General features: G+C 38.4%; 1 protein-coding gene across 2 annotated transcripts in view; it reads left to right on the forward strand.

Moving 5' to 3' along the window:
* The first annotated feature begins 3,744 nt into the window (after window positions 1–3,744).
* The window catches only part of LOC121725919 (sodium/calcium exchanger 1), a 117,271-nt gene continuing 105,158 nt past the window's right edge, over window positions 3,745–15,857 (forward strand). For both annotated transcript variants that reach the window (XM_042113098.1, XM_042113096.1), the window contains exon 1: window positions 3,745–5,636. In XM_042113098.1, coding sequence (XP_041969032.1) covers window positions 3,979–5,636 — 1,658 coding nt within the window. In that variant the 5' untranslated portion in view covers window positions 3,745–3,978. The remainder of the gene's footprint in view (window positions 5,637–15,857) is intronic.

Raw genomic sequence — 15,857 nt, forward strand, 5'->3', positions numbered from 1 at the left:
ATTTACATACGAAGCGTTATCATCAGGGTGGTGACACTACACATGTTTTACTGTCCTGTAATCGAGGAAACTTTTGTTTTAGCGAATATTATAAATGCGAAAGTGTGTCCGTCTGTTACGTCTTAACGCCCAGACCGATTTTGCTGTTTGAGTCCCGGGAGAGGATTTAGGATACTTTTTATCCTGAAAAAATGTATGTGACTTGCGAGCACCGTTGCCAGATTTTTTTTGTGCCAAGTCGGGACTTTGGAACTTTTTGAGTGAAAAAGCGGGATTTTTCAGACAAAAGCGGGACAAAGTAAAAAAAAGGTATAAAATCAAAAGTTTTTTGAATTTTTATCTTTTTATATGCGTTAAAATAACGTTTACGTGACAATAGATAGAGGCTAAAGTAGCTATAGAAAATCCACCCCTCTACCTCCCACACTCTTATCTTCAATACGCACCTTTCTTTCTCAGCACGCTGCACGTACGTTCGAGCTTTCCCCGAAAAGCGGGACTGAGCCTGTCCCGCCCGGGACATTTAATTTTTATGAAAAAATCGGGACGTCCCGCCGAAACCGGGACGTCTGACAACGCTGCTTACAAGCGTCATCTAGGGCTTAAAGGACATCTAGGACTATAAGGGCCGAGTCACACCGGAATGGCCGAAGCGGCGAGCACTTTCAGTGCCATATGATTTTAAACTTTATCTTCATTATTGTAATAGGTACATGGTATCGCTTGAGAAACTTGGAAAGTCTCGCGGCCGCCCGCAACCGCCGGTGGTTGCGATTTCTCAAGCGATACTATGTATTACAAATTACAGTAATGAAGATAATGTTTAAAATCATATGACACTGAAAATGCTCGCCGCTTCGCTGCCATTCCGGTGTGATTCAGCCCTAGCATGCTTACATCTCCCTTTAAATTGCCCTCTAAGTACATCTGTGTCGTGGCGGCCTTACCCATTGCCAAACCCCGGGCGGAAGGTCTTTGCGAGGCCCTGGGCAGCAGGTCTTTGCGAAGCCCTTAGTCTTCCAAAAAACATCATCAAAACTCCTAGGGCCACCACTACATAACACCTGTATGTGTTACAGGATAACTTCCATAGTATTACCACTTATTAGTTACTACGTATTACTAGATAGTTAATACTCTGAAAGTAATTAATTCTCTAACACAGATATTGTCAAGCTAGCACATGATGATGATAGTGAAGAATTTTGAACTTTAAACTCTGTGCTAAAAACTCGATATAGTTTAAAAGCCACGTTACAGATATGTCGCACCCAACTGGTTAAAATAGACGTTCAATCAAACAGCTAGCCCTTTGACTGAACAACGCCATTCAATCTCACTTTTTAATTGAATATTTCAGTCGCTCGAAACGTTCAACACTACAGCTAATTCAAAAGCAGTCGTTTGATTGAATTAGTTCAGCGCTCACCACCGCCGCGGCGCTAGGTGCGTTTTGTTTACAATAATATTATGGCGTCAACTAATCGGTGTTTTGTGATTGTATTAAGATATTTTCGTAAATATACGTTACAATTGTTATTAAAGTCATAGAAATTATGGGGGCAGATACGAGTGAATCAAAACAAATATTCGAGGAGAAATTACGGGATTATGAAATGCATCACCAAGGTATTAATTGCAATTATTGTTTTCAAAATTTGTTAGAATACAATTTATTCTGCTTATTATCATTGCGTTTGTGTAACAATAACACTAAACTAATGGTCAGCTTAGTTAATTTGTCATTTAACCAGTTAGCTAAGCGTCGTCTAGCTGTAGTGTTGAATGTTGCAGTCCACAAGTCGGCTAAACGACGTATAGCCGTGTGTTTGAATGGCGTTGTTCAGTCAAAGGGCTAGCTGTTTGATTGAACGGCTATTTTAACCAGTGTACTGCGACAGATACACAGGGTCATAAAACAGATAAAGCCACTTAAAACTTTGACATCATTAAACTGTTGAAATCATTTTATTAGAAAGTATGGTTTCCAAATCTAATTTGTTATTTTCAGACTCAAAATGAATAAAATTCCAGTGAAATAACTTCTCAAACTTGAGTCTGTATTGCTCTCGCTGAGACTGTTTACCCACAAAAATGTGTACAATACACATTTTTGTGGGTAAACTTCCTGCTGTATTAAATTTCGTTAAAATTTTCGTGAAGGAAATAAAAATATACTTTTGAGTGTTATTGAGGGTGGAGATATTATTTTGGCATAGTTCGAAATTATACAATTTTAAAAAATTATTATGATTTTATTGCAATATTACAGCCAAAGGGATATAATGAGAACAATTATTATGTCTTCGTACCTACTAATACGCAATAATACGATAGAGCTACGATACGTGGGGCAGAGTAGTGGGGTATCGTAGCTCTATCAATTTGAAACAATAATGGGCATTGTCAAAAAAAAATCACATGTACTTTTTATATTTTTTTTTCGTTACAATAGGGTATTTTAAGAATATGAATTAAATAATTTTGAAATTCATTGGCTAGTTTTTTCTCAATAAATTTTTAATGTTTCGCTCTGACGTCATCATCGGCGGCCAATAATTGACCTCTGCAGTATGTTTTTTCCTTTCAATCTTATTTATAATGGCTGGTTCGTCAAATGCAAGTTCTCATTATGTGAAAGCTGATACGAGAAGCTTACCAAAAGTTCGAAACGTAATGTTGGTCGAATTTATTGCTAATTTAACGCCATTGAAGGTCAAACAAAGGTTAAACATATTTGTTCAAAAATATAAGTAACTTATGGGTTTTTTTTTCGTTTATCTACAGAGAAACGATCACTAACCTTATTCCTCAAAATGTTTTTGTAATGAGCAAAATTAAAAAAAAAATGGACAATCCCCATTGCTAAGCTATATGGATTGACTAATTATAATATTATTATTATTGCATTAGTAGGTGAGTGCTATTCTATTGTGATGTTAAGGGTCCCGAAACGGTCAAATGGCTTGGCGTCAATCATTATTATTGTTGTGAAAAACGCTTAAGATTTTAGAAATGTAGACAGTGAAAATGTTGGACTCATGCAATAAATGTGCTTGCCATCAAGGATCCTAATGATAACTCTCCTGTAATTTTTGTAATATGAGTTCCCAATAGACGGTGTGCCGATAGTCCATATAAAATGCATTTTTGTAATATAAACAAGGCATTTAGAATATTATGTACGGGAGAAAAAGGGAGAGGGCATCTTTTTAAATAAGGTTTCACGTCTTGTATCACGCGTAAACACAAAAATGATTTGTCCACGAGAAATAAGAATACCAGAAGAATTTAATAAAAACAAACATAACATGGCAATAAGTTATAATTATTGAGCGGCGAAAAACTCGGCCGGCGGTCAGCGCCGCGCTCCCGCGGGAATACTTTCACAGTCGCTACGGAACTTTTCAGTTAACGGAACTTTTGACAACCGTAAGAAACAAAATTTAATGTAGAGTAAGTAACGTGAAATGATTAAAAACGTTTGTTGTAAAATTAAAAATATATTAGAGTTTTTTTAAACAAAACATTTCCAAAATCATAATGTTACAACGTTATGTAGAGCGGCTCAATACGAAAGTTTCGTCATTAATTATTAGCAGGAACTATAATTTAATAGTGTTAATGTTTCACTTACAACTTGACAAGTATACACCGCACCGACTGTACGGCAACATTAAACTCCAACACAAAGTTCCAGTAGTAAGTACATCGTCGCTCGTTAGTTCGCCGGAGACGCGGCGAGTGTACGCGGCACGCACAATTAATGTCGCTAATAAGTTTTTTTCGCAAACGTCTAACTTTACGGCCCTCGGCGCCAATAAAACTTCATCAGTACGTGCAAGGACGAGCCCGCAGGCCCACGGCGTTCAAATTTTGAAAGCCTTTCGCGAGGGGTGGAGCGCCGTCGCGACGTTCAGTCGGGCGCCGGCCTCTGGCAGCGCCGGTCGTGCGCATGGATCGCGTAAGGTAAAGGGCATGCGACCCGCGCTCGCCGCGCTCGCGGCTTGCTGCGTGGTGGCGCGCGCCGAGTCGCCCTCCGCCCGTCTCGCCCCGCGCAACCACACAGCCCAGCACGTGCTCCAGTGCAGCGATGGGCTCCTCATCCCGGTGTGGCGCCCCCTGGAGGACGTCCCCACCGCCGAGATCGCCGTCCGTGGCACGGTCTACTTCCTCGCCCTGATGTATCTGTTCATCGGCGTGTCCATCATCTCGGACCGGTTCATGGCCGCCATCGAAGTCATCACGTCCCGGGAGAAGGAGGTGCGCGTGCGGCGGAACGGCGGCGACCAGATCATCGTCGTGCGGGTGTGGAACGAGACCGTCGCCAACCTGACCCTCATGGCCCTGGGGTCCAGCGCCCCGGAGATTCTGCTGTCGGTCATCGAGATCGCCGGGAAGAACTTCGAGGCGGGGGATCTCGGGCCCGGCACCATCGTGGGCTCCGCCGCGTACAACCTGTTCGTCATCATCGCCATATGTGTTTCCGTCATACCCGACGGTGAAGTTCGAAAGATCAAGCATCTGAGAGTATTCCTGGTGACCGCCACCTGGTCCGTGTTCGCGTACGTGTGGTTGTACCTGATTCTGGCGGTCATATCGCCGAGCGAGGTCGAGGTATGGGAGGGGGCCGTCACGTTTTTGTTTTTCCCGCTCACCGTCCTGACGGCGTACATCGCCGACAGGCGACTTTTAGTTTATAAATATCTGAAGAAAGGTTATAGAATGAACGAGCGCGGAGTGATCGTGGAGGGGGAGGGGGACGGCTCGGTGGAGATGGCTCTGAAGCCGAACGACGATTTTGCGTCCGACGACGAGGAGAGCCGAGAGCTGGAGAAATCGAAGCGGGAGTACATCTCGGTGCTCAGAGAATTGCGTCGGCAGCATCCCGAGGAGGACCTGGAAACGGTGGAAAGGATGGCACTCGAGACCTTGATGGCGAAGGGCCCCAAATCGAGAGCGTTCTACAGAGTGGCGGCCACGAGAAAAATGACAGGTGGGGGCGACTTCTCCCGTAAAATATCAGAGCGAGCCCAGAGTGACCTCAGCGAGGTGAAAGCGGAGATCCAAAGACGAGAATCGGGTTCGGTGGTGGAACCCAAGGGGCCGAACGTGCGGTTCGATCCCGACCACTACACGGTGATGGAGAACTGCGGCTCCTTCGAGGTGCGCGTCGTTCGGCGAGGAGATCTGACCGGGGAAGTGTCGGTCCAGTACACCACGGAGGACGGCACCGCCGAAGCCGGCTCCGACTACGTGGCCGCCCAGGGTACTCTCGTCTTCGGCCACGGCGAGACCGAGAAGACGTTCACGGTCCAAGTCATCGACGACGACGTCTTCGAGGAGGACGAGCACTTCTACGTTCGTCTCGTCGCCCCCAAGGGCGCCTGCTTGGCTTCCCCGTCCTCGGCGACCGTGGTGATTTTGGACGACGATCATTCCGGTGTGTTTGCGTTCCCCCAAAGGGACTTTGAACTAACGGAATCTGTGGGGACTTACGAGCTAAAAGTGACGCGGACCGCGGGGGCGCGGGGTAGGGTCCAGATACCGTACTGGACGGAGGACGGCACGGCAAAGGACGGCGCGCAGTACGAGGCTGTCCAGGATCATATCACGTTCGAAAACAACGAAACTGAGTGAGTACTTTTCTTAAATATTTTATAAAATAAGTCTAACTAGTAATTATATTTTATTCACTTTAGCCGGGAGAAAATCCAAGCTACAAGACCGCTGTAAAACAATTTTAAATAAAACTTTTGCTTCTATACAAAACTAACTCCGAAGTGCTTAAAACGAGTTTTCGCTCTGTGGAGAACTAGCGTTTCGTACGTACGGAGGAAAACGCCGAGAAAACAAGACGAACAAATTGGTTTTATTGTTTATTTTGTACCCATATGTTTTATTTGTAACAACAAACAAACGTACCAATCAATATCTGATGAGATAATTATCGACTCTACTAACAACCGCACTATTTCGATTAACTTCGTCCAGAGCACTGTATAAAATAGTAGTTATGTACGTGTATAATAATTTAATGGTTTTAAATGATATTATAATTTTGCAATATAAAATTATAATATTATCTATGTACTTACTAATATTATAATTTTGCGATATAATCATATATCGCAATATTATAATATACTGTTGGAAATTTTTGTTTCTAATGTGATTAAACTTACATAAAAGATATAATTTTTATTTTTTTTTAATTTTTAGATTACTATTTCAGTTAATAGTTCTCAAATAACTACAAACTTTCGACCTTTCATTTGTTGACCACGCATCGATTTAAATAAAGCTTTCACAAAAGTTATACCCTATGGATATCCATTTCAAAAGCTTGATAAGCTCGCAATTGAGCAATTTAGTTAAACAAGACAGTATTCATAGTACATTAGTCTGTTACGTAGACATTCGCTGGTATGAACATTGAACATGGCTGCCGAATTCACAATCGCTTAGTACCTAGGTTGTACAATGTACAACTTGTACATACCAAGTTCTAGCTCCTACACGATACCTACGTTAGATTAAGTTCTCGCTAGGAATAGGAGTAAGCCAGAGTAAACCAGTGGTAATGTTTGTATTCTTTAATTTGTTATTTTGTACGTATAAGAAAAACATTGAAATTGTGATTATACATTCAAATATTAAGTTATTTAAAACGAGAAGATTCCATTGTTTACTTGCTTGTATGAAGCAGACTTTACAGTCACACTCAGAAATATTAAATAATGTTTAACAACCTAACTATTGACTTTAATTTAGTGAGTTGTATTTAGTAAGACTTGAAGAGTTTGACGGAAAGTAGCTCTATATTTTACATCAAGTTGAGTATTTATTATTAAATGCAGTAAATGCGATCATGCTGAGCGCAACTGCTAGAAGCCCCCCGATGCACGATCGTCGGAATAAAGGAATTTCCCACCCACGTTTATAGTGGATCACAAAGGACAAAATATTATATTATGTCACTTTTTATAGAAAATAAACTTTTAAATTGATAACTATCCCATAGACGCTGAGTACTGTTTTTTTGTCAACACTAACTTATAGTCAGGGAGCCCTAGAACATTTTTTTTATTACTATCAAGCAAATTTTTTGTGGGTAGCTTTATTTTGATAAGACAAACAACATTTTTAACTGCGAAAAATCTTGAAAGTGGTAGCTAACAGAGATAGAAAGGATTTCATACTTTGATTTGATGATCCTAAAATATGGATTGTTCTATTTGTAGGGCAATATTACGCTTAAAATATATAACTATTAACTTACCAACATACAAAAAATCAGTTGGTTAGGTTTCCGTTTTAGGATTCTGTAATCAACAAAACTTGGTTGACTAGTGAACCCTGAAACGGAACCCTAACCAGCAGATTTTTTGTATATTGGTACCTACCAATATACAAAAAATCAGCTGGTTAGGTTAGGTTAGTTATATCAAAAAAAAAATGTTCTAGGGCTCCCGTACTATTATAAGGCACACATTCACGAATCAGAAAGCTACGGAAAAAATATATGGAAAATCCAGTGCTCCGTTTGGTTAATATGTTGATGATGGTTGATGATGGTTGATGATGATTAATGAACATAATGATGCACATGATGTGAACAATTTCGTAACGGCCGGCGGCCAGTCATGTACGCCGCAAAAATAGCCTAATGACCGCATTATTACTAAGCTTTGTTTTGGTTCCTTATTTTCTCTATCACTTTTTGCACCTTTCTGCCTTATCTCTCTATCTCCATTTGACATTTCTCTTTTTGTCGTAGCGTTTGTTAAGAAATTGTAATAAGAATAACATGCCCGTTTATATGTGATCTCTCTTTCTAATCTGTCATAGGCTAATGTGAAATGGCAGAAAAATGCAGGTTTGTTCCATAACTCCCCTCTCTGTTTACTGGTTAAAGCGTTGGGATCAAAACATTAACGAAAGTTTTATTAAAAACATATTCGTATATATACTTTATCGCGTCGCTGACGTTCACAAAGTCTTTTTATGCGAGAACATTAGAGTTTAATAGATTTTTGATGTCGGCTCAAACACCAACAATAAAACCCGGGTTAAGGTTTTGAGTGCTATTTATTTGCGTGTTATTTATTTATTAACTACTTTAATGTTTTAAGCAGGTACTTCAGCTCGATTTATATGCGTCCGAGCGAACGAGCGGTTTGGCTGCTATACCGCGAAGTCACAAGCAATTATTGTATGGAAATAAATAAAATAAAATAAAATAAAAAAGCCTTTATTCCTTACAATTTACAATTTTGATGTTTCACGTTACATGCATAATATTATCTAATGTAGAAGAGTAAACTAAACAAAATTACAAGTAATTTTCTAATGTTATTTATTCTAAAGTAAGGTATGAATTTAGCATCTAGTTCTCTATTGTTTGGTTTGCAAGCTTGTATGGAAATAGCGGCGCAGAAAAGACGCTAATATATAAATAAATCGTTACACACAATTGCTTGTAATCTGGTCGTCGCGGCCAAGCCGCTCCATCGCGCGGACGCATAATATAAATCGAGCCTAATAAAAAAATAGTAATTGTCAAGCACCAATTAATTATAGCGTTTGTAAACTCTCGATCTCGTTATTAAACAATAAAAATTATATTAAAATGAGTTCATCCATTTGGAAGCTACGGTGAAAGGTCAAATCGTTATCATCTCTGTTTTGTACGGTTCAAAGGTCAAAGTGAAATGAAACAATGAAACTATGTGTTAAATGTTAATTATAACCACATGACATATTGACAAAGTTTGTAGGTTAAAAACCTTTTTTGTTTATAATATTATCTATATTATAACAATAAAACTCCTAGACTAAGTCGACTGCTCCTAGGTAGACTATCGTAAGCCACAAAATGGCAAAATTCGTTTTATTGCGAAAATGCATGGAATTAAGTTAGATCTTTTAGGATATTCAAGAAAAAATATTGAATTCGAACTACAACTGCCCTTTTCTAAACGTAAACAGTAGTATGTTTCAAACGCCTCCGACGTTATTTATCGTTAGTCCCTTAACGATAGTCTACGCGGAGTAGTACGGGAGCAGATACCCGAATTTACACATCGTATGTATCAGTTGCGATTGTCTACGATGGATGAACCCTAACATAAACTATAGTTTGTACCACTTACAATAGTTTACATTGGAACTTCTTTCGAAAAATATATAGCAAATGTAACTTACAATTTTTTTCGTTGGAATTTTAGTAATGATAAATATCGTATGATAATTATACAATATTCTACTACGGAAACTATTATTTTTTATTTATTGTATATATATCTTACTACGTTCTACGTCGTACTGTTCATTAACATACGATATTTTACCGATCTATTTTTTTAAAAACAACTATTATTTATGAAATTAGGGGCAAACGAGCAAACGGGTCACCTGATGGAAAGCAACTACCGTCACCCATGGACACTCGCAACACCAGAAGAGTTGCAAATATGTTTTCAGGTCGTATTGGTCTGAAAAGACTGCTGGTGGCAGTTTGTTTCAGTTTTACTGTGAAAGAATCATCAAGGTGATGAGGATGGTATATTTCGATGGCGAAATGTTGCAGGAGGTGCTATTACGAACAATAATTCCTCGGAGCACCTCCTATTGATACAGCAGCTGATAGAAGATGTAGAGCGAAGTTACATTTGAGGGAATTCCAAGGGGTCTAGCTTGTTTAAAATCCCTATGGCTGTCTTCAATCCAAGCTATCTTTCGTTGATTACTATCCAGAGGGAATAGTTGGTATTTTGTCGCCCGTGCCCATAAGAACAGTATTCCACGTGAGGCCGAATCTTCGCCTTGTAAGAATACTAAATCTCGTTCTGTTAAGAATACTAAACTTATTTAAGGCTAACTTGACCTTAGTCGTTTATCGCCCGAAAACGGAACATTTTTTCAAGATGGTTTCAGGGATTCAAGGTATCCCCATACCAAAGATCAGAAAAATTGGTTTAGCGGTTTGGGCGTGAGATGGTAACATACGCATAGACAGAATAGACAAACGTACTTTTACATTCATGTAGTGTAAAAGTATACATATATTTGTACTTGGTTTATGTTTTTAAAATTTCTTTTTTTGGCCAGGAAACTTTCAGGACTAGTATAGTATCCCAAATGATCTACTTCCTATAGTCATATTCCTCATGTCAGAGGGTCGTGACTTCTCCTTTCTATGACATTCCTCCTAATAATGTTACGCCACCTTTTTTTTCCTATTTTTGGCCACTCGAAAAGCCTTGTAGGCATTGGACTCATTAATTGGGACGTGAATTTAATAGGAACAGTCCCAATCGTTAGTCCTAACGATTGGGACTGCAGCCCGAGGTCTTTTTCCCTCAGTCTCGCTAGTGACTATTTTAAACTTATCTCCTTTCTTGTTGGTTATGTGTCCATAGTATTGTAAGATATATTAAGGCAGGTGATTGAGAGCCTTGTTTTTATGTTTAGCTTAGCCAGGATGGACGCGTTAGTTCTGAAAAAAGTCCATGAAATTGGGCGCGTTTTCCTTATTGAAGGCGTCCTATGTTGTGTCTGCGGTTTATAGAATTCAGAGTCCATGTCATGGATCCGTAAAAGAATATGGAAAATACTAAAATATGAACAAGTTTAGTTTTATTTTTTAAGAAATCTTTTTGTCACACCAGGTCTTACACTCTACTGGGTTTTTTAGCACTCTTAGCCATCCCAATTCTTCTACGGATATCTTGTTCACAGGAGCCATTTTTCGTAATAGTGGACTCAACAGGCCTTCAGAACAATCCGCAACATGAAATAATATACCTATTACCTAGCAATGGTTTATGGTTTTCTAGATGATGCCCGCAACACCTAACGCCAAAAATTAGTTTTTTTTTGCGAATACCGTATATTTTACCGGTATAGAAAGTATCCTATGTCCTTTTCCAGGACAATCAATCGATTTTCCTCGTTTGGGTCTGAAGAAGTAACAACAGAGACACATTTTCGCATTTATTATAATATTAGTATTGAAGTATGGATTGTGATGAATACTTATCTCATACTTTAAGTTATACAGCATATCATATAGATTTTTAAGAATTTTAGAAAATTCCATTATTTCATAGAGCAGACCTTTTTTATTATTGATGCTTTGAAAGCCAACTTAGCTGATTACATACTATATTTTAGCACATTTTTGCACATCATTAGTATAAATCGTGTCAACGACCTATTTAAAACACACTTTTAAAGGTAAGCATATATTTTTTTGAAACAATAATTTATAATAATTCATTTTCTCAAACATACTATAAATTCTAATTTGGTTATTCCGCTGTAAATGAAGATATGTCTTACATACCGTACAAAAACGTTAAAGAAGTCCCCTGTATAGTATGGTAAGTAAACGTTGCTATATTTTACCAAGGAAAAATTTCAACGTAAACTGTGGTTAGTGTTAGTTGCAATAATTTTCGTTGTAGATTTTCCAAAGAATAATATCGCAACAACAATTTTAGCAAAACAAACATATAATATAGTATTTTAATGCATAAGTTAATACCTAACACTATTGTTGTTGCTCATGCCAATTTTCATAACAATCGGTTGAAAAATGAAGTCGTGGTTCAAATTTGCAACTTCAAACGCTCCTCCTGTAATGTTGTCTTTTTGATGTTACGATAGTCTACCTAGGAGCAGTCGAAGTAATAAATATATTTATTATTTACCGTTTGCAATCCCCAAAATGTTTTTCTTCATACAGTGCTTCACATTAAAAAATAAACAAGCTATCGGTCGTAAATTGTTATCGGCAATACGTAAACGAGGCACTGAAAACTCGAGATAAGCCAGACGTGCAACATTTAGGACTTTTTCAGTGTTCTCGCGTGGATGTAGCCTTTATTGTTTTATTGAGTGTTAAATTTTTATTTGTTACTTTTCACATATTGCACGAATGTAAAAAATTAAAAAAGTAATAAGATTACCAGCGGACCCGACGGAAGTCGTCCCGTCATATCTATTTTCTCCTGTAACAACCATCATCGTCAAACACAAAAACATAAGAATTAGCGAAATCGGTTTAACCGTTCTCGAGATTAGCTCTCACAGATATTTAGCGAATATTTTTAAAGAGTTTTATATATATGTCTATATATAAAACTCTTATAAAAATATTCGTCGTAAATAAAATCGTCGTAAGTAAAAAAAAAAATATATTGTCGAATGTTCTGTCGAATGACATGACAGCTACGAGTACGACAATAATAAAAGCTATATAACATTTTGGGTGAGGTAAAATCGACAGTATATATTAAGTCTATGGGTAAAATTACCCATTTAAACAGTATGGCGTAGTTATGTCTATTGTGGTATGGCGAGTTGTTTGATTCGAAACTATTGTCATAATTTGAACTTATCATTAAGTACAGTTCACCATGTCGGAGTCAGAAATATAAACAAAGTTTTATAACAAATTCTAGGACTCGTAAACCTTAACCTACATACGAGTCTTTTCACAGCCCGTCGAAGGTTTTTTATGTTTTTTGAATAGTATTAAGAATGCATCGTACGCCAGTTCTTTGAGCCATTGACTTGGTATTTTGGGTCAAATAAAACGTCACTTTTATTTATGAATGTAAGTCCTAGTATTATAAAATATATTTTAACTTACTTAATGTTGTATGCAGTTCCGTTGCGCTGAAATTCGTTTATATACTTTGCCATATATTTTTCTACGATATAAAGACAATATCTATACTTCTAATATTATGATTTATGTCCTTCCAGAGTCTCGTAGCATGGGCGCCGGCAGGGGGGTGCCAGGGGGTGCACTTGCACCCCTTGGGAATCTCGAGATCAACAGGAATTATTGAAATAAAAAGCCGTCTGTAATCCTATTACCATGCCGTACAAGGATAGTTCGTAATGTTTCGGCACTAAATGTTTTATGTTGACGTAAATAGACAGTCACTGTTGTTCGTCAAAAGTGAAAAGAAAAGAAAAAAGCTATGTCCACATTATTATGCAATTTCATCTTCAATTTTCGTCATCTTCTTTTTATTCAAATTTCGTTTGGCATATTCGATAATTGAATGCGTCAAAATCTGTGGCCAAAATCCACCCGCGTTGAAAGAAAAGTGTCTTAGCGAGAGCTACAATGTCAACGCGCGTCACGGGCATGCCTCACGTTCGCTGTTGACTGCGCTATACCTAACGCATACCCTTGATGAACAAAAAAAAGCAAAGTGACAAAGGCAAAGACACTGTGGACAAAGCTAAAGAAAACTAAAATCTGCACCCCTTGGAAATAATGTCTTCACAAAAATAGTTTCGCAATTACAGCGTGAAGGGCTAACAGACAGAATATAAACAGACATACTGCTGCATATTATTAGGTTGGATTTTTTCATCACGTTTTTGGATCATCTATAAAACATTTATTTGGTGAAATTGATCCTGTAGACTTAAAATTATCTGCTCTTGGCTTAATACGGTCTGCAATATACCTCCTGGACGATACTTTCAAATAAATTGCTTTTCGATTTTCCACTGCAGACTGCAGACGAAAAGAGTTTGTCAAATAAGCACGAGACAGCCTTTTTAACATTCGTTACACATCAAATCCATACTGATATTATGAACTAGGAGATGCTCGAAATTCCGTTGCGACAGAATTGGTTTATTGTTTATTGAAACCGTACATTTTTACGGGATAATAAGTATGTCCTATGCAATGATATTCTACTTATACAGATCTGTTACGTTCATACTATTTGCCGGTTTAAATCTCTTCCGAACCACATTGACAAATTTGACAGTTAAGTGAAACAAAAGATACGAAATGCCATTTACATAAAGAGACAGACTAAATAAAAGATGACTCAATTGGGTCGTATTTGAAGCTTCACAACGCGCGCGGTAGTAACATATCTGCTTTGAGTTTTTTATATAATATATCATTGGTCCTATGTCTTTTCCCGGGAATCAAAGTATTTCCATACCTTTCCGCAAAATCGGTTTAGCGGTTTGGGCATGAAGAGGTAACAGACAGACAGACAGGCAGACACACTTTCGTATTTATAATATTGGTATGTGTGTCTTTCTATTTAAATCTGCCTATGTATTTGTCTGTAATCTCCTTCACCCTTGTGATCAAAATCACTGAACCGATTTTCATGATATTTGGTGTGAAGGTTTCGATCCCGTGATAGTCCCGGGAACTCGATATATAGTTTTGTTGCTGGCAACATTTAGTCCAAAATATTATGCTTCTTCATTTAGGCTCCGTTTTGTTTATTTAGGCTTCGATCGATCCTAATGAAAAGAAAATTTAAACGTCAAAAAATGCATATTTAAACGTCAAAAAATGCTTCATTTGTCGTCGTATGCAATAATTATGACTGATTTTAATTGGTTAATTTAAAACTGTTAATTGCAAAACAACCTCGCGATCGAAGATAAACTCCCATCAAAACACCTTAGTACCTGAGCTGCGCATTAATGAACTGCTTAAAATGTTATTACGACTTAATTATTATCAAGCAATGATAGTTCAAGTTTACATAACTACTTTAGATAACTTGTGTACTTAAATAAGCACCAGGGCATTTTATAAAGTTGGCGGAAAGTTGCACTTAACGAACTCAAGAATCTCATTTCCGAAGCTTTGCGAGGTATATAAAGTTAGAAAAAGCTCCTTATTAAGAAGCTTTCCAATAAACTAAAGTAAAATGTCGCGATTTTTTTACTCTAGCCCTCGTACTTAATAAGATGATCCACATACTATATTTAATGTAAATATAGTATGTGGATCTCTTTTTTTTTATGAAATAAGGGGGCAAACGAGCAAGCGGGTCACCTGATGAAAAGCAACTTCCGTCGCCCATGGACACTTGCAGCATCAGAAGAGCTGCAGGTGCGTTGCCGGCCTTTTAAGAGGGAATAGGGTAATAGGGGAGGGTAGGGATGGTAAGGGAAGGGAATAGGGTAGGGGATTGGGCCTCCGGTAAACTCACTCACTCGGCGAAACACAGCGCAAGCGCTGTTTCACGCCGGCTTTCTGTGAGAACGTGGTATTTCTCCGGACGAGCCGGCCCATTCGTGCCGAAGCATGGCTCTCCCACGTATGGGTCTCCCACTCTACAACATACAATATAATTATGGACCCTACATCTATAGCTACAACTCTGTCGGCCAACTCTACTGTACCACATGTTATAGGACATTCAAAACCAAGTTCGGTCTAGCAAGTCATATTAGGGATCATGATAGAAACAATCCTTAATTTCTGGGGTCGCCTAAAAAAGTAAAAGGAGGACTATATAATAAGTATATAATTATGGAGAAAGTTTGTTTGTATCATTGCAAAGACTTCAGGCAGACCACAGCTAGCAGGAAGGACATGATAATAGATATCCTTTTTGGAAAAATGTATGATTACCACGGGATACTGTTTTTATGTAAGTGGATTTTTTCACCACTATTTCCTACAAATCCCGAGAATTCCCGGGCAATATCATGCCATGTCAGTTCCAGGGATGAGTGACATGAGATGGAGCCGGCTCAGCCGCTGGACCGTGAAAAACAATTAACCAGAATACAGCCCATACGGCTTACAGCCAAACTGTACCTTTCAGGAAAATAAGATTGTGAAAATATATGATTATATTTTTACAATCTTATAAAAACAAGATTATGAAGAGACCAGGTCAGAGATTCGGAGCAAACTTTTTCTAATTTTAGTTAGGACGATACGTCATAATATTGCATACTAATCACTTGATTCTCGTCTCACAGTGTTTGTGCGCGAACTCCTCCAAAACGGCTCAACCGATTTTAATGAAATGTTGTATGTACATTCGATAGGC

This window comes from Aricia agestis, chromosome 4, assembly GCF_905147365.1.
Source record: "Aricia agestis chromosome 4, ilAriAges1.1, whole genome shotgun sequence".
Lineage (NCBI taxonomy): Eukaryota > Metazoa > Arthropoda > Insecta > Lepidoptera > Lycaenidae > Aricia > Aricia agestis.